General features: G+C 37.6%; 1 protein-coding gene across 3 annotated transcripts in view; it reads left to right on the top strand.

Annotated features, from left to right (window-relative positions):
- LOC146004695 (protein arginine N-methyltransferase 7-like) overlaps positions 1–24,456 on the top strand; it is a 47,372-nt gene that overhangs the window by 11,956 nt on the left and 10,960 nt on the right. For all 3 annotated transcript variants that reach the window (XM_083143644.1, XM_083143642.1, XM_083143643.1), the window contains exons 3-7: positions 1,255–1,404; positions 5,689–5,910; positions 7,730–7,974; positions 13,477–13,791; positions 18,233–18,575. In XM_083143644.1, coding sequence (XP_082999770.1) covers positions 1,255–1,404; positions 5,689–5,910; positions 7,730–7,974; positions 13,477–13,791; positions 18,233–18,575 — 1,275 coding nt within the window. The remainder of the gene's footprint in view (positions 1–1,254; positions 1,405–5,688; positions 5,911–7,729; positions 7,975–13,476; positions 13,792–18,232; positions 18,576–24,456) is intronic.

Here is a 24,456-nt window from a genome sequence, read left to right as displayed (position 1 = left end):
CTTGAGTTTATATTCCAACATTGGTAACGTTTGACACTCTAGTACATGGAAGTAAACGATGGGAGACAAATGCAATTGTACACATTTTTGATTAATTGCTTTACACCTACCAGTTGAGAATGCAGTCTGGTCTAATGAAAGGTATATTTTTTGTATTACATTTTTATCCACCAAGAGGTGGTGGTTGCGGGGATTGAACCCAATGCCAAAACAAAGTGATATCAATCATCATGTGATCATGCTAGACCTTACGTCTCTTCAGTACCTTACAACATCACCCTTATCACCTGCCGGCTCCCATGGCAGAGTGGTTAGCACATCATGCTACGATGCCCTGGTCATGGATGTTTGTGAGTGTCCATCAATTTCATCACATCATCCCTCATCCCCATCTTCGCAATTAACCAAAAGTGCCACAAAGGTGAAGTAAAATAAAGCAAATGAATCAATCAAACATTCTTTTCCTGGAACCATGGGTACAATAATTTCCTGCTACTTTTTTCTTGTTAGTCCTTCAACCCTGTATATAATTGCTTGCTTAACTTCCTGCTCTTAAGAACCATTTTGTTTTCACTTTGCCTTCTGCAGAGTTGACTCACGGCTGTAGGAAATATGACACCTCAGTAGCATATGATATTCCAGCAGCTTATGGCACCACTCTTCAAGAATGTCCAATGACCTTTGGTGCAGAAGTTCTTATTTATTGACCCAGGGACTTCACATTCGCCAAATGATCACAGAAAAGTACTGTCTATGATCCAAGTATGTGACACACACACTCCCACACTCACACTCCCACACACACACACTCTCTCTCTCTCTCCCTCTCCCTCTCTCTCTCTCTCTCTCCCTCTCTCTCCCTCCCTCCCTCCCTCCCTCCCTCCCTCCCTCTCTCTCTCTCTCTCTCTCTCTCTCTCTATATATATATATATATATATATATATATATATATATATATATATATATATATATATATATACTTGTTCAGGAGAAATAATGAGAAACTTAAGATTCATGTGTGAGGCTTATAGTTGCTGGTCCCGAATGGAACCAGCCAGCAATTAGAAGTTTTAAAAATGTATAATTTATGGTGCTTTTTTCAATACAATACACTTTACACCCCTCATAGCAAGTTCTGCACTCTTACATCCCAGATCCTGGCACCACCCAAACAGGTTCTCAACCATCAGATTACAGGTAGAATCGAAATGTTCTGACTAGTGTGTGTATTGTAACTGAATTTTTCAATTGCAGAACAAGAAATACCATGCTGCCCTCAAGTTAGCCATTGAGAAAATGCATGCCGTGGGAAGGAGAGCTCATGTTCTGGACATTGGGACTGGAACTGGTTTGTTGTCAATGATGGCTGCTAAGTGCGGTGCAGATACAATTGTAGCTTGTGAGGTATGTAATATACAGGGTTTCCTTAAGTCATTCTGCATATATAGTAAAATCTCGTTAATTCGGACTAATGAGGGGGGATAAGTTGACCGGTTTAATGAAAGTCCGGATTAACTTAAATAACCTAAAAGAACAGTAAAAAGTGCATTAAAACTCCGTTTATAGCAACAAAGCACGTTTATTATGGTGTATTTAACACTAGAAGGACGGAGCCCGTCATTTTGACGAGTGGCCCTATTTTTATTGTAATTTTGACAATGTTAATTTTGCTCCACAGCTTCCATGTTCTGTGACTTTTAATGAATATTAGTGCTCTACTCTTGTGTAAAAAGTTAAACTTTTATCTTACGTGTGAAGGCTACTACATTGGATTACTACTATAAGTACGATCACCCGTCATTTTGACGGGTACAGTTCTTAGGTAGATAAACCTGTTAGCAATAGCATGTTCTAAGTGTGAGTGAACCTTATTTCATCTTTGCTCATTGTTGTTCATTTAAGGGACATATTTTCAAGTTGAATGTTATATACGTGGCTTACTGGATCATGATGTAGCTAGCTACCTCATTATCTTGTCAGATATCGAATCTGAGGGAGGACAATATTCATGAATATGATGAGTGCAGAGTAGATATTGACAATACCGGAATAGATGTTCGTTACATACTACTTACAAACTTGTCTACATTTATTCTTCAGATGAAGATGTGCAAGAGATGACAATACATGTGAGTGTCAGCATATTGATGTTTCCTCCTTTATTGATTTTTATTGTTTTTGTTTATTTTACTTCGCTTTTGTGCAACTTTAGGCTAATTGCAAAAATGGGGATGAGTGATCACTGATCATATGAGAAATTGATGAATGGACACTCACAAACATCCATGCCTAGGCTGGGATTCGAACCTGGAACCCTTGGCATAGTAGCGTGATGTGCTAACCACTACATGACGGGAGCCGGTGTTTTCTCCTTTTCAAGTGTGTGTTCGTGTATTTCTAACTTTTGTGATAGAATACGTAATTATATTTTTGAAAAGCTCCCACCAATGAAAAAAGCATATGTAGTCTAAATGGTAAGGAAAAATGTTTCTACAAACACAAAAACTTAAAAATACACCATAAGTAAATAAATAAAATACTCTCATAAATACGGGTAAATAAATGAATAAATGGAATAAATGCAAGAAATACACACACACACCATGATGTTGACAGGTGATTTATTTATCGTATTTACATACAGAATATATTTAATTATAATTTTGACAATGTTAAGTTAACTTTTCGTCTTCCATGATTTAACTGAATATGAATAACATGGTCCTTCTGACCAGTCAAATTGTTCCTTTTGTGATCCTCTATTAGCCACTGCAGGAGGCAGATTTTGTAATGACTGTTTATAATGATGTGAAAATAAAAGTAATAGAGAAACACAGGTGTTGTTTCACTTTCAGAATAAAAGCAGTGAATAATATTGTATGGAAAAACTGTACCCATCAAAATGACAAGTTCGTCCTAATAGGTAGTTAGGAAATCACCGTCCTCCTAGTGTTAAAGGGCATAGGCCTAAGTACACTATACAGTACAGTAAAATGTAACGCAATAGAATGGAGTTCCGTTACGGAGCAATATGATGAATGGGATTGTTGACTTCTAGCCATATTTAAAATCTTGCATTAGTTTTTTTTTTTTTAAAGTTGCTGAGAGAAGTCACGTCGCTGGCACAAAATATTTACGATGCCTTTGTTCACTTCCAAACAGGCGTCAACATGTCAAAAAAGAAAGGATTTCCAGTCTCTCCTCAGCAGTGCTATGCTATTTTTGGTTTCAATGACGTGTTTATCCAGGCCACGGGAGGAGAAAGGAGGGGGGGAGGGGCTGGTGGCTGTCTTTTCAGGGTTACAAGTGGTCGGGTGTACTTTTCCAGTGGTGAACTGTTTGTGTGCCCTTGTGTCTGATTTTTATATATATCAGTGGCGAACTGTGTGCTCTTGTGTCTGCTTTTTATACAGATGAGTGGCGGACTGTTTGTGGGGTCTTGTGTCGGCTTTTTATATAGATCAGTGGTGGAGTGTGTGCCAGTTTTCCATTTCCTTCCCCTGCAACACGAGAATATGTATGTAAGATGGCAAGAAGTCCTGGTTTGTCACTAAGTGATATTGCTGAAGAGTTGCGTGCATTAGATACAGATTCGGAACCAGACGATGACAACAATCCCGACCTTACGGCATTGGGTAACTACAACTCGGACGATGATACAGGGACAGCTTCAGACAGCGACAGTGACTCTGAACCTGATGACTTGACATGGCGAAAACCAACTGGACGGGACCGACGAATTACTGCTTTACAGTAACCACTGTGTGACTGACCCCATGGATGCAAATTCATCCCTCCTGGACTTCTTCAGACTTTTGTTTACGAACTTACTTCAATCTACTGGTGGTGGAATCCCAAAGATATTATGACCAGCATGTTGCAAAACATGGGACAAGTAGAGTAGACCAGCAACTACCTTTATGATTCACAAATTCTTTATCTTCTTTTCCGTTCTATTGGGAATGGGACATCACAAGCTGGACAGAATAACTGACTATTGGACACATGACGGAATATTTTCAGCCCCTTGATTTTCAAAGTTGGTAAAAAAAATCCATTTTTCTCTTTTTCTTCTTTTTCTTCTAACTGATAAGGGAAAATTTGGTTTTCATGTCATAGGCTTATAGCCCCATGTGTACTGAACAAAATGAGCTATAATTTGTAACTCCAGTGTTCTTAGTTCCAGAGTTAAAAAAAAATTAATGTACATGTGCCGAATTTCAAATTTCTTGTTGAAAAAAACACGTGTGCTTCGCTTTGGAAAATATTTTTTTTCTCAGAAAGTATCTTGAATATTTGCATGATTTTTTGTAGGGTAGTGTCAAAGATATCAGGGAATCTGCAGGTATAATTTTGCACATTTACGTCCTGGCCTGCGCTTTTCAAATTTGGTAAAAAAAATATATCAATTTTTCTTTCTTCTTCTAACCGATAATGGAATTTTGTTTTTTATGCAATAGGCTTATAGCCCCATGTGTACTGAACAAAACTAGCTATAATTTGTAACTCCAGTGTTCTTAGTTCCAGAGTTTAAAAAATTATTGTACGTTCGCCGAATTTCAAATTTCCTGCTGAAAAAAACTAACGTGCTTCGCATTGGGAAATATTTTTTTTCTCAGAAAGTATCTTGAATATTTGCATGATTTTTTGTACGGTAATGTCAAAGATATCAGGGAATCTGCAGGTATCATTTTGCACATTTACGTCCTGGCGCTGCCGAATGGGACGGGATGCCAACAATTTTCAAATTTGGTAAAAAAAATCAATTTTTCTTTCTTTTTCTTCTTCTTCTAACTGATAATGGAAAATTTGGTTTTTATGCCATAGGCTTATAGCCCCATGTGTACTGAATAAAACGAGTTATAATTTGCAACTGTAGTGTTCTTAGTTCCAGAGATATAAAAATTTATGTAAAAGCATGCAGAAATTTAAAATTCCCGCTGAAAACTCCGTCGTTTGTGTGTTTTCCGGCAAAACTCACTTCCTCGTCTCAGGGTTAAGCAAAGTCTGGCTTATCGGGGTCCGGTTAATGAGGTTTTACTGTATCTAAAGTTAACTATTTATACTTCGTTATATTTATACTTAATTTTTCATGCAAATTTATGCTGAACTTAGAAGTTTGAAAATGACCAGAAAAAAAATATTTAGAGGATATGATATAATAATAATAACAATAATCTTCTGTATTAAAGTAAGCATGTTTTGGCCTCTTGGGTCACTCTTACAATCAATCCTTGTCCATAGGAAAGTATCAAAGAGAAAAATACATGGTAAATAATAATTTAAAAATGTATATATAGAATTAATAAAAAGTGACAATAATATAAACATTAATACTAATAGTAATATTTTTGGGTAAAAATAATAATGATAATATTAAAGAGGGATAATATAAGAGAAATAAAATAAAAAATACATGAAAAATGAAAATACATAAAAAAAATTACAGAATTAATAAAAAGTGAATAAGGATATGAAGTATGTATTGACAACAGGTATGGAACATGATCAGTGAAGTTAGTAGAAGTCAGGTTTTTTTTTGTCTGCAATTTGTTAGTTTTTTAATAATTGATCAGCAAAGTCTCTATTTTTTTCATGGTGTAATTTAAAAATTTTTGATAATAGATTGATATTAAAAAGAAGAATCAATTTGACTCAATAATGATGGTTATATAATTTGTTTTGTAGGGGTTCCTTCCAATGGCGAAATGCGCTGATCAAGTAATGAAGGACAATGGATTGTCAGAGAAAATACGCCTCATACCAAAACGCTCGACTGAGTTGACAGTTGGCAGTGGATGCGACATGGAGCACCGAGCAAACATCTTGGTGACGGAAGTGTTTGACACTGAGCTCATAGGAGAGGGGGCTATTCTGACACTAAACCATGCTCGGCAAGAGCTTCTGGAGGTAATGTGCTGATAGTGAATGGGTCTGTAGCTGCTATTTCAGTGTAGAAGTTAATTGTCTGATGCTCTGACATGATCGAAAACTCTAGTTATTGTTAATGCTTGTTTCTGGGTTCGATACTTGGTGGAGGCACATAGTGGTTTGGATTCCTGAACAAACCATAAGTCCACACCAATCAGCTTCTATGTGCATAAAAGTGCACTTAAAACTCAAATCAATCAATCTTAATGCTTGTTAGCAAGGATTCCATAACAAGTATGGAGAAATCTAGAGTAATGCTGATGCGGTCCATTAAGTTTGTAAATTGAGCTGCTCGGGAGTAAAACTACGTTCAAAATTGGGTAAACATTGGATGCAGTTGCTGCACAGTCTCCAGTTTCTGTACAATAGTGAACGAAATACTTAAAATTCTAAAGATGGCCTAAAAAATTGAATAATGGATAATCTGGATATCTGATATTTTGAAAATTTGGATATCCAGGTAATCTTAATAATTCACATAGCCAGATAATCTGAATATCCAGGTACCCAGATAAGTCTGGTAAAGGATTTGTAGAAAATATGTACAGTTAAATACGAACTTGACAAATAAAATAATATGTTGATATCCCGTAAAACGGATAAACCATAGCTTTCCAGCCAGTTGAACCAAGGGATGTTGCTCACCACCACCGAATGTAGCACTTGATGGTAGAGATGGCCCTAAAAGGACCAGGTTTGGATACCTAGCTTAGCATTTAGTAATTAATGTAAAACTCATGTTTTAGATTTAAACACTTCTGACAGCAATGAGAATGGCAGATTAGGGTGTGAAGGAAGTAAACTTACCCTGCTCGGTAAACAAATAAATCTATAGCTCCAGCTGTTGCTCTTTCAGACGATTACCAACCAAAAGACCCTGTGCCGCTCTCCTCACCTGGTTTTGTTCCATTTCCTTCACCTTAGCTAAAGGTAAGCATCCTCTCAGTTTCCTGTGTAAAACTCATTATTCTACAATATTCTAGGAGCAAGTCTTGACAAGTCCTGACAGGATTTTTATTCGTTTACCAGGCGGGGAATGTTATGAAACGATAAAACTGTCACGATAATGCACACATTCTGATATCTGGGTTTAATTTAATTTAAATGCACCAGGGCAATAAGCGCATACCCCTGAATGTATGCATGTGGAGTAGAGTACTTCATTGGACCACTTTTACTCGAAAGTACTCGATCGAATCTCCTATGCTCGAATATATAGAATATCAAATATCTTTTTAATGGTACAATAATCATACAACTATATGTGTAAAAATCCATCCTGGTAGTTTCAGTCCATAATCATCTATTCATTTTCACACATTGCTATGTGTTGGAAAGATGGACTAAATTACATTTTAGCATGAAATGATGACTGTTCACTTCAGTTTCAAATTCACTGTGTCTTTCACTTCACGATCCATGTTTGAAGGGCCAATACTACAGAAAAATTACAGTTACACGTGAACTACTGGGTTTAGAGCGTATACTGATAGTTTTGACTGTTAGAGCGAAATTTGCTCGTGACGTCATGGTGATCGAAGAGCTGTTAGTTCCTAATGCTGCGTCATCCGTGTGAACTATTTGCCGGTAGAGCAAAAAACGCTCATTGCAGCACACTAGTGTGGAGGTTGGGATTCTTTTGCCCCCCCCCCCTTTTTCTTTCTTTACTTGTACCTCATTGTGTTTGTTAGGAGCGGAATACTTCCTGTCTCAAGAGGTTCTGAAAGCTAATGTCTTGTTGTTATGAAGTGTTGTTCAGTTCCACATCATCTAATATAAGCTGCAATGTGTATTTCAGGAGGATTGTATCGTGGTTCCTTCATCTGCTACAGTGTATGCACAAGTTGTTGAAAGTGAACTGGCCCAGAAGTGGAATAAGTTGACGCCCCTCTGCTTCGATGCAAAGACTGAGAGAAGAGAGCTCCTGAGCACTCCACCTGAGCTACTCACGTGTCCAGGGGCTGCAGCTGTTCATGACCTTCAGCTCACACAGTTTCCATTTGAGGAATTTAGAACCATAATTGCACCAGTACCAGTTCTCAAGTAATTTTTAATGATTGTTCATTTAGCTTTAATTTCTTTTGTTTTGCTATTTTTTTCGTATGTTGTAATTAGATACAATTATTTAATTTTAGGAAAAAATTCTGATTATGGGGGGGGGGGGGCAAAGCCTTGAAAGTTCAGTCGGGAAGGAAAAACTTCACTTTATCTCACTGCTTTAGTTTTATTGGATTGATGGGTATATGTGTGTGTGTGTAACATTATTTAAATACATTACATAATCAATTCATCCACCCCATAACAAACCAAAAGCAAAAATGATATAAATTGTCTCTGAAATATGCACACTCCTTTTCCTCCAAACCAAGCTGTTATAGGAGCAACTGTCTGAAGTACTTAATTGTTCTTACTTTGTCTCTGGTAATTTACAATGTACTACAGCAAATAAATTGCGAGCAAAGCGACCAAGAAAATTTTGCGATCCAAATTTTTACAAAGTGAAAACAGTATTGATTTAATATGGCACAAATAGTTTCACGGGACACCATGGCGTTCTCTTTTACAATTTTTCTCATTCAGATTGTTCGGCATCCAGGGGCAACTATTGCCATCCCCTAGCTATGACTATGAACTTGTCAAGACCATAAGAAAAGTAGATGTTGCGAGCGAAGCGAGCAAGAAAATTTTACGAAATGTATTTTTGTTTGTATAAAATTTGAAGTCGAGGAGGCAATTGGCCCTCTGTGCAAGTGCTCCTGTCCGTCTGGAAGAAATGATGATAGAAAGACATGAAAATTTATTCCATTTTGAGTATCCTATTGTCCTGCTACTCTTAATTTCTGCTAGTTTTACTTTCTCTTACTTTAATGTTTGCCCCCCCTAGAATTGATTTCCATCCAAGGTTGGGATAAGGCAATGCTCCTCTGCCCCTTGTAGTTGTGCCACTCAAACCCCTTTCCCATAGTTGCTTTGAATTTTCATTCGCTTGAAATACTTCATTTTCTCCAATAATATAGTTTAATAACAGTCATAAGATTCCTACACTAATTTTCTAGTTGAATGTATAATAATGTAGGGGCATGAAACGTCTAGAAGGGGGGTACGGATGATCACATCTCCCTCTTTGAAAACTAATATGAACCTAAAAGTATATATTTCACACGTATAATTTGATTTGTCATAGTAATTTACATTAATTATTATGTACTGGATGGATGCAAGTATGCGATAATTTCAAATTCAAGTGGTGCTTTTGAGGGGGCAGCACTATTATCGGGGTAATATGCCCCATGGAAAAATATCTTGCTTGTCCCTATGTGGAAAAACCTGCGAACGTCCGTGATTAGGGAGGAGGCAATTGCCCCTTTTTGCTTCCCCGTGTGCGCATGCCTATGCATCACTCTCATCTTCAGGGATTAAGTGCAGAGATATGTCAGGGTAAGGTTATTTGGTGTGGGAGGGGTCCGGTGTAGGTGGCTGGCCAATCAGGTGGCGTTTATAAGACATCCACGCTCCCAGTTGACTATCACTAACCAGGCTAGGTCCATTTATAGTCCTGTGTCCCTGTTGAGGTTTATCTTCACTGACATATCTCTGCACTTCAATCACTGAAGATAAGAGTGATGTTAGCTCTTGAAAGCTCGGAAACCTATCCGGAAATCACCTGGCTGATATATTGAGAATACTTCATCATTTTCCACCAGGATAGTTTCAAGAATTACTTCTTATCCTCTTGTCTAACATCGACCAGAGGTACAAGAGGAAGGCACAAAAGTTACAAATAGAAAAGATACTTGGTTGATGAGGTGGTAATCTAGTAGCTGGATATGTTCAGGTGGCGAACAAAAATATGAACACCCTGATACAATATGGAAATCTTTATTCATAGGAGGTTGGCCCACCCTTGGCTGAAATTACAGCCTCTATCTGACGTGGGGTGGACAAGTGCAGGACATGTACAATGTTTAAGGGAATGCATATCCATTCCTCATGGATAGCGGGCTTTAATTCAAAAAGTGTGGCTGATGGTATAAACATAGAGTCGTTTTCACGTTCAGAAGACACAATGGCGCTTATGGAGAAACCGCACAGTGTTGCCAATACAGCGCTAGCGCATGTCGCCGGGAAATGATGACCTTCCTTCACAATGAAGGTGTTACATATTTTGTATATATAATGATAATTATATGTAATTATTAATATTAATATTATACTGTGAACGTTACAGTTACCCTTTTTACTATGATCCATTGCAATCACTACACACGCGAGTGTAATGCACGAATATGACACTTCAGAAATCACTTAAAAAAGTAAAAATCACTGAGCGCTCACACAACTGAATACACTTTTTCGAGAGAGGGAAAAAGTCTAAACAGACCAAAGCACTCACTCACTCAAGTAAGGGGAACCTGGCACATGGGTTAGATTCAAGTTGCAACCCAAACAAACAAATCAGTTATGGCCCACGTGAATGACTCAAGCAAGGCATGTCATATTTCTATCTTGAAGCCCCATATTTTGTCACGTGTTGGAAAGCCTTTCAAAGGTTAATATGGTGTCTATGAATTTATGTGTACGTTGGAAACTGAAAGGTGATCTTCATTTCAGTATTAATGTCGACAGTAATGTAAACAAAAAGAACGTGTATTTACGACAGCACTAATGTTGCTCACAACAGCAGCATTGGAAATAATTGTCAATTATTAAATTTAAGTAATTTCAATTCTATTATAACAAACTGCATGGAGTTCATATTTTTACTGAATGGAAATAAAGTAACAACTCGAAAACTTGGTGGTGATAGGCGGAATGCTGCGGTGAGTAAGCTCAAGATGGCCAGACAACGTCTCCTTACTTCGCGCGCGGTTCGGGTTAAAAAGAAACTCCAAATGCATGGAAGTAATATTTCTGGGAACCTTTGAGTGGTTATAAAAAATAATTTCATTATTTTCTCCACAACTTTGTCGCTGGAAGTTTTTAGTACAGAAGTACAGAACAAAAAATGGCCAGCGACGACATTTTCTACTGCACGAATATAAAAAATCTCCATATACTTTATTTGAATATTTTTTAATGTGAATATGCTTTAAAGTATTCATAAATTCTGAGTACCACCATCACCTATGACAATTAAAAAACGGTGTCAATTTTTTTCATAATGAATGCTTCAATTTTACGGCATGTTTCAACGTTAGGAATGAAAACGATGTAAAAATTGTATTTTCACGGAAAATTTGCGTTTTTAATTTATCTAAAATTATGTAAGCAAGTTACCAGTTTTTTGTGTTCACCATCGTATTCTCTACAAAATTTCCTGCAAAACTGCAGGTACCGATTTTACTTAAGCTAAATTTGTAAATCCAGAAATTTGACAACAGCGTGCTCGTATTTCCCATAAGAAAAGCATTGCCCATAAGAGCCCATTGTGTCTTCTGAACGTGAAAACGACTCTAGCAGCACTTTGGCCTTCAAATACCCCACAAATGTTCAATTAAATAATTTAGGGGTTACACAAATTTATTCCAAGTAAACTATTGAACTTACGTTAATGAAACCAGTCCAGAACGATCGAGGAATGCAAACAGTTTGTGCGTTTATGTTTTGTAAAGCTGAGAGTTCATATCCCTGCTGCTAGATGACACTCAAATCACTCACAGTGTTTTGTGCACTATTTAGTCCCCAAGATCACCAAACCTTACATCATGTGACCTTTTATCATCTTTGATGAAACCCCACAAAAAAGGTCACATGATGTAAGGTTTGGTGATCTTGGGGACTAAATAGTGCACAAAACACTGTGAGTGATTTGAGTGTCATCTAGCAGCAGGAATATGAACTCTCAGCTTTACAAAACATATACACACAAACTGTTTGCATTCCTCGATCGTTCTGGACTGGTTTCATTAACGTAAGTTCAAGAGCTTACTTGGAATAAATCTGTGTAACCCCTAAATTATTTATGAAACACCCAGAATAAGTTAATTCCTTTACCTTCTGTAAAAACATTGACAACCAAAAGCACAGAAACATAATATTTTTGTTGGATGTAATAACATTCTAATAATGAAAGGAAATAAGTAATAACAAATATGTAATGCATGTACAACATACATGATCACTATAGATATATGAAAAGAGTAGAACAAGAAGAATGCAAGGTAAAATAATATAGAGTAAAATAGATGCACATACAGGTATTGGACATGGCAACTGAAACACCTGGTAGAAAGCCATAATTTTTATTTAATAAGGTGTTGAGGCACATTTGGCGGCCAGTACAGCAACAACACGACGTGGGAAGGATCGATAGAGGTCCTGCACCGTGTGCAGAGGGATTTGGAGCCATTCCTCCTGAAGCACAGTGACAAGTTCAGCACGTGTACGTGGTGGAGGGAAACATTTCCACACTCGATCCTCTAACAAACCCCATACAGGCTCAATAATGTTGAGATCCGGCGATTGAGCGGGCCATGGCAGATATTCAACCTCACTGTCATGCTCATCGAACCACTCTGTGGTAAATTTAGCAGTGTGAATAGGGCAGTTATCATCCTGAAACACAGCACCACCGTCCGGGAAGAGTGTTTTAACCATAGGGTGTAAATGGTCCTCCAGAATGGTCCTATAGTCCGTGGCAGTGACACGGCCCTCGAGAACAATTAGTGGGCTCAAAGTGTGCCACGATATTGCACCCCACACCATCACAGATCCACCTCCATGTTTGACTGTGGGTACCAAGCAGTCTGGGTTGTATGCATCAGAGGGACTTCTCCAGACGAACACTCTCCCTGTTGTTGGGAACACATGTAGCTGGACTCATCCGAGAATATGACACGGTGTAGGTCGTCCAACGTCCAGTTTTTATGACTCTGACACCACTAAACCCGCTTTACGGCATTTGTGCTACTGATGAAAGGCTTCGGGATAGCAACCCTGCCGTGAATGTTGGCCTAATGCAGGTATCGACGGACTGTTTTCGTGCACACAGGTTTTGTGAGGTGTGTATTCACTTCTGCAGTGATTGCCGATGCGGTGGTTTTCCATTTTCGTGCAACAATCCTAGTCAATGCCCTGACGTCCCTTTCCGACAACTTCCGTTGTCCCCTGCAGTTGCTCCTCCTGGATGTGGTTTGTCGTTCCTGTTCATATGCACACATCCCCTGGATATTGTAGCTTGTGAGACGTCACAAAGTGTTGCAGTTTTGGACACAGATGCACCTGCTAGACGTGCCCCTACGATCTGCCCTCTTTTGAAGTCTGATATGTCCCCCATTATACCGCTCTACACACACGATTTGATGTTCACTGACGAACCTCTTCTACTGGAGTGACTACCAAGGACCCGCAAACGTGACTCATTGCCCATAAGTACGATTTCAACTACCAGATGGCTCTGGTGAGTCTCGCCAACATCCCAGGCTATTTGCGCAGGTGTTTCAGTTTCAGTGTCAATACCTGTATGTACTCAATAGAGAAACTTGCAGTGTTGCACTTTGGTCTAATACTGTATAAGGAAGCTTAATTTTATTTTTGCATCCAAAGGTTTGACTGGAGCAAATCATCCCCTATTCCAAGAGAGAGGACCTGCTTTCAGCAGGTGAAGGTAAAGCAGAGTGGAGTCGCACAAGTGGTGTTCATGTGGTGGGACCTTGTGATGGACACGGAGGGGAAGATCATACTGAGCTGTGCCCCCAAATGGGCCCATCCAGTCCCTGAAGAACTGACATGGCGGGACCATTGGATGCAAGCTTTATATTACCTACCTAAAGAAGTTCCTCTCGCTAAGGATGAAGAAGTGGCTCTCGTAAGCTGCCATGATGAATTTTCATTGTGGTTTTCCCTTGGAAATAGTGTTAAGTAAGTAGCATTCCACAACCAACCAATATGTTGGTCGTGATTATTGGTCAATGATGGCATATTAATGTGTCTGAAAGATTTCCAGTTTGATATTTTTAAGTGCTTAGAGCAAGTAATCAGTAATCTAGTATCACTATCTTGTGTCATTGTAATTATTCAATTGTTTTTTTATTGTTTTCATTGAGTATAAATACTCTAAATGCTTTACAATTAAAAATTATATACTCTAAACTGCTTTGAATTGTTACAATTTTCAACTATCGGCACTTGTTTTTGGTATTTTTTTCAAAGTGGTCAGCTCAACTGTAGGTATTTTTTTTTTTTTTTAAGCATGTGGCTTGTGTCTTGTGTGATCAAAATTTTGGTGTAAAACTAAACCAATATCTAAATATACAGTGTGGCTCAAAAAGTCACTTAACACCCTCGGTACAAGGCCACTGCAGCGCGCAACGTGGAAATGGTGATGACTAATCGTTGCCAGGCCAAGGGGGGACCACATTGATGCCACCCGCACGGTCGGCGGCCATCTTGATGTCTGGCATCTTGAATTCAAGTTGAGAATTTTAAATGGGAAGGGCTTTTAATTCAATGGAAGCGTCACACTGTAAATTGTTCGCGACAACCATTCATAATGCACAGCTCTTCGTGGATGTATCCGATTAAAATCATGTGCAATGGCATGCGAACTTCTCTCCCTAGACATCACTTTGATCTCGATGCATTATCGATGCGCTAAACAAATTTTAAGGCATCACCTCGAAAAGGAGCAAATTGGTACAAGAATTCAGTCATAACTTTTTACTGGTTAAAGATACGTCAAAAAAACCTTCACCATTGCATTTCTCATGAAATTCTAGCCTGATTTGATATATCATATCACCCCCTTCCCATTTAAAATTCTGAAGTTGAATTCAAGATGGCGGACATCAAGATGGCCGCCGACCGTGCGGATAGCGTCAATGTGGTTCCCCCTTGGCCTGAAAACGATTGGTCATCACCATTTCCATGATGCCCGCCGCAGTGGCCTTGTACCGAGGGTGTTAAGTGACTTTTTGAGCCACCCTGTATATTAACGTAAACGCTAAACATTACTGATTAATAGCTTTTATCTATGTTGTTTGTTGGTAACTTTTCGTAATTTTCAAATGAATATAAGTTGATAAACAGAGAACTTACTAACTACCAAGTGACATATATTTATAAAGAGGTAGATGCATTAGTGAAATTTTCAAATTGCTGTAGAGTATATGAATGTATTCAATTGGCATTACTTTAGCCTTCATGTGTGAAAAAAATAACCTTTTCCATCATTTTTAAATTTTTTGAATAAGAATTAAATGTACTTTTATTACACATCTATATACAGGGTGACACATTTTGCATCTACCAATTTCAGTTATTAACCCCCTCAGAACACAATCATGTGGAGGAATCTTCAATCCTTAGGTAACTGCAAGGTTTGCAGTCAGTCTACCATAGAGTGTTCGCTGTTTCAGATGTGAATTGCAGCAGTGGAGGTGTTCATCCGAACAGGTTCCATTAAGGAGATGCAGTGGTACAGTGATAATGGTCCAATGGAGAGCCAGTGTCAGTGTAGTGCAACGGATGAACATCTGCACTGAAGCAAATGTATCTGAACAGGCCAACATTCCATGGCAGACTCATTGTGAGCCTTTCACCTACTAAAGCTGAGCTGATACAGACACCATGAGTGCGATTTTTATTTACCGATACTTGTCCAGCATTTGGTTGTTCATGGGGTTCGCAAAAATGATACAACACTTTTGCAGAACATAATTATCCTGAAAGCTATGCAAAATTCAAAGCTTCCATTAATTTTGCACCGATATTATGCGAGAAAACTGTATTTTGTGATTACATAACAGGTATTTTTATATTCTGATGTAAATTTTGAATATTTTAAATCAAAACTCTTGTAAATTCATGGTTATAATTATAGCTCAGAAGTTGGTGGAAAATCTTTTTTCTAGGCCTTGAAAAACAATGCTAAACCTGAGATCAGTCTGTTTCACATAAGTTTGTACCAGAAAACATTGTCTTAATTTTGCAGTTTTCTTCATTTTTGAGATCAGTTTTCCTTCTCCCCTGTTCTTTCGTGAATTTTAAATGCATTTACTAGCATAATTTATGTATTTAAATTTCCTGACATAGTCTTTTTAGCAAATTCACCACACGGTCAATGGAAATGCACAATATTATGACAGTAAAACCTCGTTAATCCTGACTAATGGGGAGGGGGATAAGTTGACCGGATTAACTGAAATATCCTAAAAGAACAGTAAAAAGTGCATTAAAACTCCGTTTATAGCAACAAACACATTTATTATGGTGTATTTAAGGGGCATAGGCCTAAACACACTATACAGTGCAGTATTAAGTCTGCTGGAAACAGAATTTCATTATTGGTTGACTGCCTTTTCTTTTGGAAGTTCTCTTGTTGACTTCTAGCCACATTTACACCCACCGCAAAATGACTTCAGACTTCATAACAAAAGCACAAAAAATTACAGCTTTATCACAGGCCGGGGGCAAAGTCCCGATCATTGATTTGTTGATAAAAGCAAGAGGCTTGGTAGGATTAATTGTTATGTCATTAAAGATGTTGAGTAGCCAATCAATATCTGGGGTCCGACGTCCGCCATGTTGAAAATAATCAGCCATATTTGATATTTTTGGATTTGATATATCTCTGGAACGTCCGGTTTTCTCAGAAATGTTCGAAATAGTGTAAACTTTCAAAATAAATCAATAAATCTATTTTTGAAAAATAATAAATAGAAGTTTTAAAGAAAGTCTTAATTAATAATTCTCTAAGCAAACAATGGGATTTTTTATTTGTTAAGATTACTTAGTGTTTGTTAGAAGTCTTTAGACGAACTGAACCCCTATTTTTTCTAGATTTATACATTTACCTTAAATAACATTGGAAGAGAAATACAATTTACAAACAAGTCATCATAATTTTTGAAAAAAGAATCATTGTTAAGACTTTCAACTCGCAATTATTCTGATAAAATGTTTTGTAGTTTTTCTGAAAAACTTCTATTTCTTATTTTTCAAAAATAGATTTATTGATTTATGATGAACGTTTTCACTTGGAACATTTCTGAGAAAACCGGACATTGATAGGAGACACTGTTCCCGAGATATATTAAATCCAAAAATATCAAATATGGCTGATTATTTTCAAGATGGCGGCCGACGGAGCGCAGATATCGATTGGCTACTCGACTGAAAATATCGTTAATGATAGAACAATTAATCCTACCAAGTCTTTTGCTTTTATCAACAAATCAATGATTCGGGACTTAGCCTCCAGCCTGTGATAAAGATGTAATTTTTTGTGCCTTTGTTGTGAGGTCTGAAGTCATTTTGCGGCGGGTGTAAAACCTTGCATTCTGCTTCTTTTTTTTGGGTCTTTTGCCTGTCCGGATTAAGCGAAGTCCAGATTAACGAGGTTATACTGTATTAACTTAAAGTTTGGCAATGGATTAAATAATTAATTGTGGTACATTTATTTTTCCTCCAGCAAATACTTTGTGTGAAGACTACTTTGAGGTTCCCTTGCAGGCCACTATAATCGCTTTAATCTTTGGTTTTGGTCACAATATTAAAGATATTGTAATCTGATGTATGCGAAACACAACTGTATTTTCAGTTGCTGACTACTGTATCGTGCAAGGCCCATTCTGAAAGGAGGTGAATGACTTACATTTTTAGGTCATATTTTAATAATTTTGTAGTAATTCTGTAGATCCTTTTTTTTTTAGATTTTTTAGGTCATCAACTTCCAAGCTCTACTTATCATAGTACTGGAATACATCACCCTCTAATATTAAACAATTTTTAATTACAGTAAAACCTCATTAATCCAGACTAATGGGGGATAAGTTGACCGGTTTAATGAAAGTCCGTATTAACTGAAATAACCTAAAAGAACAGTAGAAAGTTCATTAAAACTCCGTTTTAACATGTTTATTATGCTGTATTTATAGGGCATAGGCCTAAATACACTATACAGTACAATAAAATGTAAAGCAATACGACAATGCAGTACGTACATATGCGATACTCATATTATGATGATGTGCCCGGCGATTGTTGACTGCTAGCCACATTTAAAACCTTGCATTCTGCTTTTTTTTTTCCTTTTGTCTGTCCCGATTAAGCGAAGTCTGGTTTATCGGGGTCCGCATTAACGAGGCTTTACTGTATTACAAATTTCAAACAACAGTATTGGTATCCATGAAAATCAGTAAGGAGTATCAGTATCATCTCAACCCTAATTTCTACACATGTGCTTCTGCTTTCACACATTGGTAGACACAATATGTATTGGTAGACACAATATGTTCCACCCTGTATGATCCATTTTTGTGTACATTCTCTAAAACACAACTTCCTGTTTTCTTTATCCCAGTGAATTGTCGTGTGACACAATGAGACCAGTGTGCAACTGTGGTTTGCATATGGCCATTAGTCGGACTCGCATCGGTGCTATGAACGATGAGAAACGACATCAGTTATATCTGAGTGCTTTGAGTGACTGTGTTACAGAAGACAGTGTGTGCTTGTGCTTAAGTGATGGTTCACTCTATGGCGTAGCTGCTGCAAAGCTGGGAGCGAAAGTTGTGTATTGTGTTGAAACTAATCCGTTGGCACAAAGGGTTCTTGCTGCATACATTTCACACCATCACGTTAAGAATGTTGTTATTCTTGACAATAAGTTGGAAGAAATGAATGATGCAGATATGATAGGAAAGGTAAGATTCAAATATACTATACTGAGGGACACGAAATTGCGAGTTTCAAGGTCAGCCATCTCCCCGCTCCCCTCTTCACCCTACCATGGCTGCTCTGAATATTCACACTCCATCCTTTCGTCGTGATCTAGCTGACATGAAATTTTTATACAAGATAATAAATGGCAAAATCAGAACAGATCTCCTAATTAGTAAATTCACACTTAGGGTACCCCAAAAGCAAACGTGCAACCTTCAACTCTTCCACAACCCAACCACTAGGCTATCCCTTCTACAACGCTCCTTGTTTTACAGGCTCCCAGAAATCTACAACAAACTTCCCCTGAATGTAGATATTTTCCTTCCAGAATGCAATTTTTGTATATTACTAAACAAGAACATGTAAATCTATCCCATCTTGTTATTGTTTTTATCTTTTGTTATTTTTTGTTTCTACTTTATGTTGTTTCAGTGTAAAATGGCCAAATAAGACTGTATCTGAAACTCTGAGTAAATAAATAAATAAATTTGTAGCTTCGTCTCGGCATGAACGGATACAGTTCTTTGATGTCAGTTAGTAACGTTGGCTGTTACTATTTCTATGAGTGACACTAATAGTGCTAATATACCTAGAGGCATGCAAAGTTCGTTTTGACGAAAACACGAAATATGAAATAACTGCTGTAACGTTCATTTTTCATGTTTCTGAAAGGTGTGAGGTGCATTCTCCTACCCTGTTTTGTCACAAAATAATGCAAAATGAACTGCAAAATGCGAAATATACTCTTAAACACTAAATTTACCGTTTATATACTGATGCGACACTTTCTTTTCTGAAGTCTTAAGTATCCTGTGAGTTATGCAATTCATGGAAAATTGATTAATTCTGCTGTAAATATTTGAGAAACAGAAATGGACCCCTTTAGACAGGAATAAACTTAATACTCGGGTAACTACATAAATGTGCTATTAGAAGGGATAAGTTTATAAATGCAGTTTTTAAATCAATTTAGGATTATATTCGCAATTTTAGAACCAAAATGTCATTTTATATAGCACTTTTGATGTTATTATTCACCGCTATAACACCAAAATGTTATTTTATTTACTGCTTTTGAACCTGAAATCGACTCTTGCTTTTGTACCGAAATTTTGCTTTTTAATTTACATAAAAAATAGGATTGTCTTTTGATTGTTCTTTAACTTTAGCAATATCAAAGTTTAAGATCATACAATTATGCTAAAAGACTCAAAACTCTTAAGGATCTTACAACTTTTGAATTGATAAAGTAGGTAAAAAGCTTATACAGCACAGCAACAAAGGACACAATTCGGCAAGCACGACCTCAATAAACAAAGTATAAAAGTATTATTGCACATGTGTAAAGCTTATTTCAAACATTAACTGATAATCCAGAAATGGCAAATACTGTTAATTTGAAACAAATTCAAAAGATGGCTAGTGACACATGTGGCACATACAGAACGACTGTTCAAAGTATTAAAAGGGCCATATAGGATGTGGAAGGAAATGAAGCCTGCTTCCATACATCATGGAAACACTACAGAAGATAGAGGAATTTAACCAGATTAGTACAACAACAGATAAAAGTTCTTGATGAAAGAAGAGATATCGTTTGTACACAGGCTTCCTTCCTGTTAAGAACCTGACAGTTCCGACGAGCCAAAAAAGTAGTACCCCCCCAGGTTATCCTCCAGGTATCCACTTTATACAAGTTGAAAAAGTCCCGGTTCTCCCCCGCCGGGATCGGACTCTGGTCTCTTGCATGGTAGTCAGATGCCCTAATGACTAAGCTACCGTGGCTCAGTTCCGACGAGTCAGAGACTTAAATAGTGTTGGCGTATGTGTATGTTGACGGTTTTGTATTGTGCTCGGTATTTTACATGTACTCATTCGTTAATAATTTCTGTCATTTATTAGGTTTAAAGAAGAGTATAAAAGAAGTATAAAATAATAACGTAAAAATATAAAATTGAATCCGAGGGGGAGAGCGTCAACTAACATGACTACAGCATCCTGGCTACACGTGACCTTGAGGCTCGCAATTTCATGCCCCGCAGTATAACTACCATGAACCTAATTCTTTTTCCTGTCAAAAACCAACACTAACTAATAAATTAACACTGGTATTCATAAACCTAATGGTGTATTGCCACAGCAACATATGTTTTCCATCTGTCAGTGTCTTGCATTGTATCCTTTCCAGTTTCCGTAAGACATTAATATTGTCATTCTATCTTCATCTTGATTTTCCTCTCTTTCCTTCGTATTTCTTGACAAGGACCCTGTAAATTATCTATCCTCTCCCTTGCAAGCTACATGTCTGCCCACCGAAATCTTCTTGCTTTAATTATTCTAATAATAATAACCCGTGGTGCTACAGCCCTGGAAGGGCCTTGGCCTATCTCCCGACTGCCAGTCTCCCTCCCACAATCCTACCAAGAGGTGTGGAAATCTTCAACTGGTAATGGGGTGACGTGGGGTCTGCACGTCGAACTCTCAGCCATTATAGGAGATCTCCCAGACCGGGTTACACTACTCACTCGTAGCTCCTCAATTTTCTCACAATGGTGGGTTGCCTTCGGTCCTATACACAGATCAAAAGCCCTGGCAGACTCAAACCCATGCCGTCCCGTAGTCGGAGTCCAAAGCACAATGCTTTAGACCGCATGGCCATGGAGGAGGAATATTCTAATAATATCAAGGGACAAATATAGATTTTGGAATTCAGTATTATATAAACTTCTCCACTCACCTGTTTCATTTCTTCATGGTACGGCCTCCCCGATGGTGCAGTAGTAGCGTCGTTGCCTTGTAATCAAGGGATCCCAGGTTTGATACCCGGTGGAGGCACATAGTGCTTTGGATCCCACTTTAAACTGTAGGTCCAGTCCCAATTAGCCTACTGTACATAAAGTGGACTTAAAACACCAATTCAACCAACAATTTCTTCGTGGGTCAGTCCATACCTAATGGTAAAAAAAAAAGGAGAAAAAATATTGGTTGCTTCACAATTTGAAAAAATAATTTCCTTGTTGTTGTAACCCCTATGGAAGGGTAGTTCAAAACAGACATTGTTTCTATAAAATGTGAATTCCTTTGAAAATTGTCATTTTTGTTTCATGGCATCCAACATTTTTGGCCTTTGCGGACAGTTGCGATAATTATATAATTCAGCTAAGATGAATAATAGAAAGTTGAGGTAAAAATCATTGTTTTCAGTATAGTTCAAAGTACATTTTATGTTCTGTATCTTTTTTTACAATCTGAATGCAAATAGCTGAATTCAGAGCCAAAACGGATATTCGATTTTGAACAAAAATCAAAGTTTAGAATTTATTTTAGCAGGAAAGTAATGTAACATCAGAACTATAATTTTTTTTAGAGGGAAAATCTACATCCAAAAGTTTTAGCTGAAAATATTTGAGCTCTGCTTCTGGTTCCCTCTTGTAGTTATGGCTCTGAAAATGCTCATTTTCATTTTCAAGATTTGAGCCGCAATATCTCTGGTGTACAACCTAATAAAAATTTGATATCTACAGCATAAAGGTACCTGTTAAATAAATATTACATGAATAACAAAGTTACGACAGGGGGAAGTTAGTTAAATTGAGGCAAAATTTTGTTATTAGTTACAAATAAATATTTACTTTTTAATAAATTATCATGCAATTAGACTTGCTTTATTTATTAATTACATCATACTAATGGCCCATTACTAGCTAGTATGAATTAAACGGTGTGTAAGGCAGAGGTTTGTCTCAAGAGATTAAGACATGCAAAGTGGGTTAGATCCCAATTTAAACTGTAGGTCCATACCTGATTAGCCTGTCTGTGCATAAACTGGACTTAAAACAATTTTATTACTTATTGTTCTTTTCATTCCTCTTGGGAGCATAGAGCCATGGATTTTCTACTTTGCTATCTGTTTAATCTTCATCCAACTTTTCCACCTTGTGTCTGCCTATCTTTACACCATGCTCCTCCAGGCATTACTTGGTCTTCCTGTTTGCCTCCTAACTTGCAAGTTTTAATCTAATGCCATCTTACTTCATTGTATGCCATTTCCTGTAACAGATTGGAAAATATACTAATTTAGCGATTTCAGAAGTTGTATTATATAGTGTGAGGCAGTCAAACATTAAGATTTAAAAAAAATCACAAAAAATAGAGAGAGCAAATATTAGTTAATTTTTGAACATGAATGTACTGTACACTAGTGGAAATTATGAGTGTACCTGAAAAATGTTCATTTTTTTAATATGGTGTCAGTAAGATGGCATCCTAGGTGTTGCACACATTGTAGTAGTCTCAGAGTAAATCCGCACATGACATTGCGTAGCATCTCCAACGGAATGTTGTGGATCTCTTGCCGAATTCGCTCCTTCAAATCATCTCTGGTTCTTGGAGGGTTGACCTTGAATACTTTGGATTTGAGGTAATCCCAAAGGAAAAAGTCAGGAGCCGGCAAATCAGGTGAACGGGCAGGCCACTGAATATCGCCGAATGTGCTGATGAGTCGATCATGAAATGTGAGTCTAAGCACATCCATAGACACTGGCAGTATAGCTAGTTGCACCATCTTGCTGGAAGAGTGTTTCTTCATCTGGGTCATAGTCATCGAGGACATTCAGGAAAAAGGTTACCATTATGTCAGCATAACGTCATGGGTGGATTTACTCTGAGACTCTGACAATGTGTGCAAAACCAAGTACGCCATCTTACTGACACCATATTAAAAAAAAATGAACATTTTTCAGGTACATTAGCAATTTCAACTCATGTACAGTACATTCATGTTCAAAAATTAACTAATATTTGCTTTCTCTATTTTTTGTGATTTTTTTAAATCTTCCTGTTTGACTGCCTCACCCTATACAAGGTGATTTTCTTACAAGAGACCCCAAACTGATACCTATAATAACATGATATTGAGATAATGACTTGAAAATGTATACACACTTACCTTGAATGATGCAAAACAGGACCTGCTTATAATTGATAATGAAAATGGTGTATTTTCACATTAAAGCACACTTGAATATGTTTCTCCAAATTCTGGAATAGTTTTCTCAAAGTGTGTACGTTAACGGCTTGAATCTCTTGGCATATAGTGTAGTTTTGCTTTCTTTGCAGCTCTTTGACAAGTAGAGTGTGGGAGATTAGTCTCTGTGGAAAGTTTTCATGGTAATTTGGATGATGATGCCAGTAATCGCTCATTTACACCATGTATTGTTTCTTCGGACATTTTGCGGCCTCCTGCATGTTGTGTGAGAAGGCTTCTGATTGTCTCCAACTTTTTAACCAATTTCTGGATGCAACACTTCATTGGTGTATGTTTTTTTTTTTTTACCAAATTCAGTTCAGAATGGCACCTCGCATGCTTTAAATGAATCTGTTTGCTAGTATTTAGGACCAGGAACATTTGCTGTTCGACTGTATACATTGTTACTCACACTACATTTGACTCACAACTACCGAGATGCAGGGACACAGAATAAAGACAGATGAAAGTCACTGGACGAGCTCATTATATCACATGTGCACAGTGGGTGTCCATGCTGTTTTGCATCATTGCCTGTATGATAAACCGGGTGGTCCAAAAGTCCCGGAACGGTCACATATTGTGAGAAATACACCACGAATCGGAAAATGAAAAAAATATGTGTTTAATAAATGAAAGAAAGCTATTCAATGATATCACACTTGATTCCTCACCCTGCCCCCCGGGGGTGGGGGGCCAACTGTGAAATTTTAAATGGAAACCCCCATTTTGTATTGTAGAATCGAAAAGAGGACTTCATTCCGAATCCATAAAACCCAAAAAAATTTCAAAGGCACGCTCTGCCCCTAATTGAGCTAGAATGAACGCGATTGCAG

The sequence above is a fragment of the Lepisma saccharinum genome, chromosome 22, assembly GCF_977018435.1.
Source record: "Lepisma saccharinum chromosome 22, izLepSacc3.1, whole genome shotgun sequence".
In the NCBI taxonomy this organism is placed as follows: Eukaryota; Metazoa; Arthropoda; class Insecta; order Zygentoma; family Lepismatidae; genus Lepisma; species Lepisma saccharinum.
Note: the sequence above shows the minus strand (reverse complement) of the source record. Positions and strands in the feature narration are given on the sequence as shown.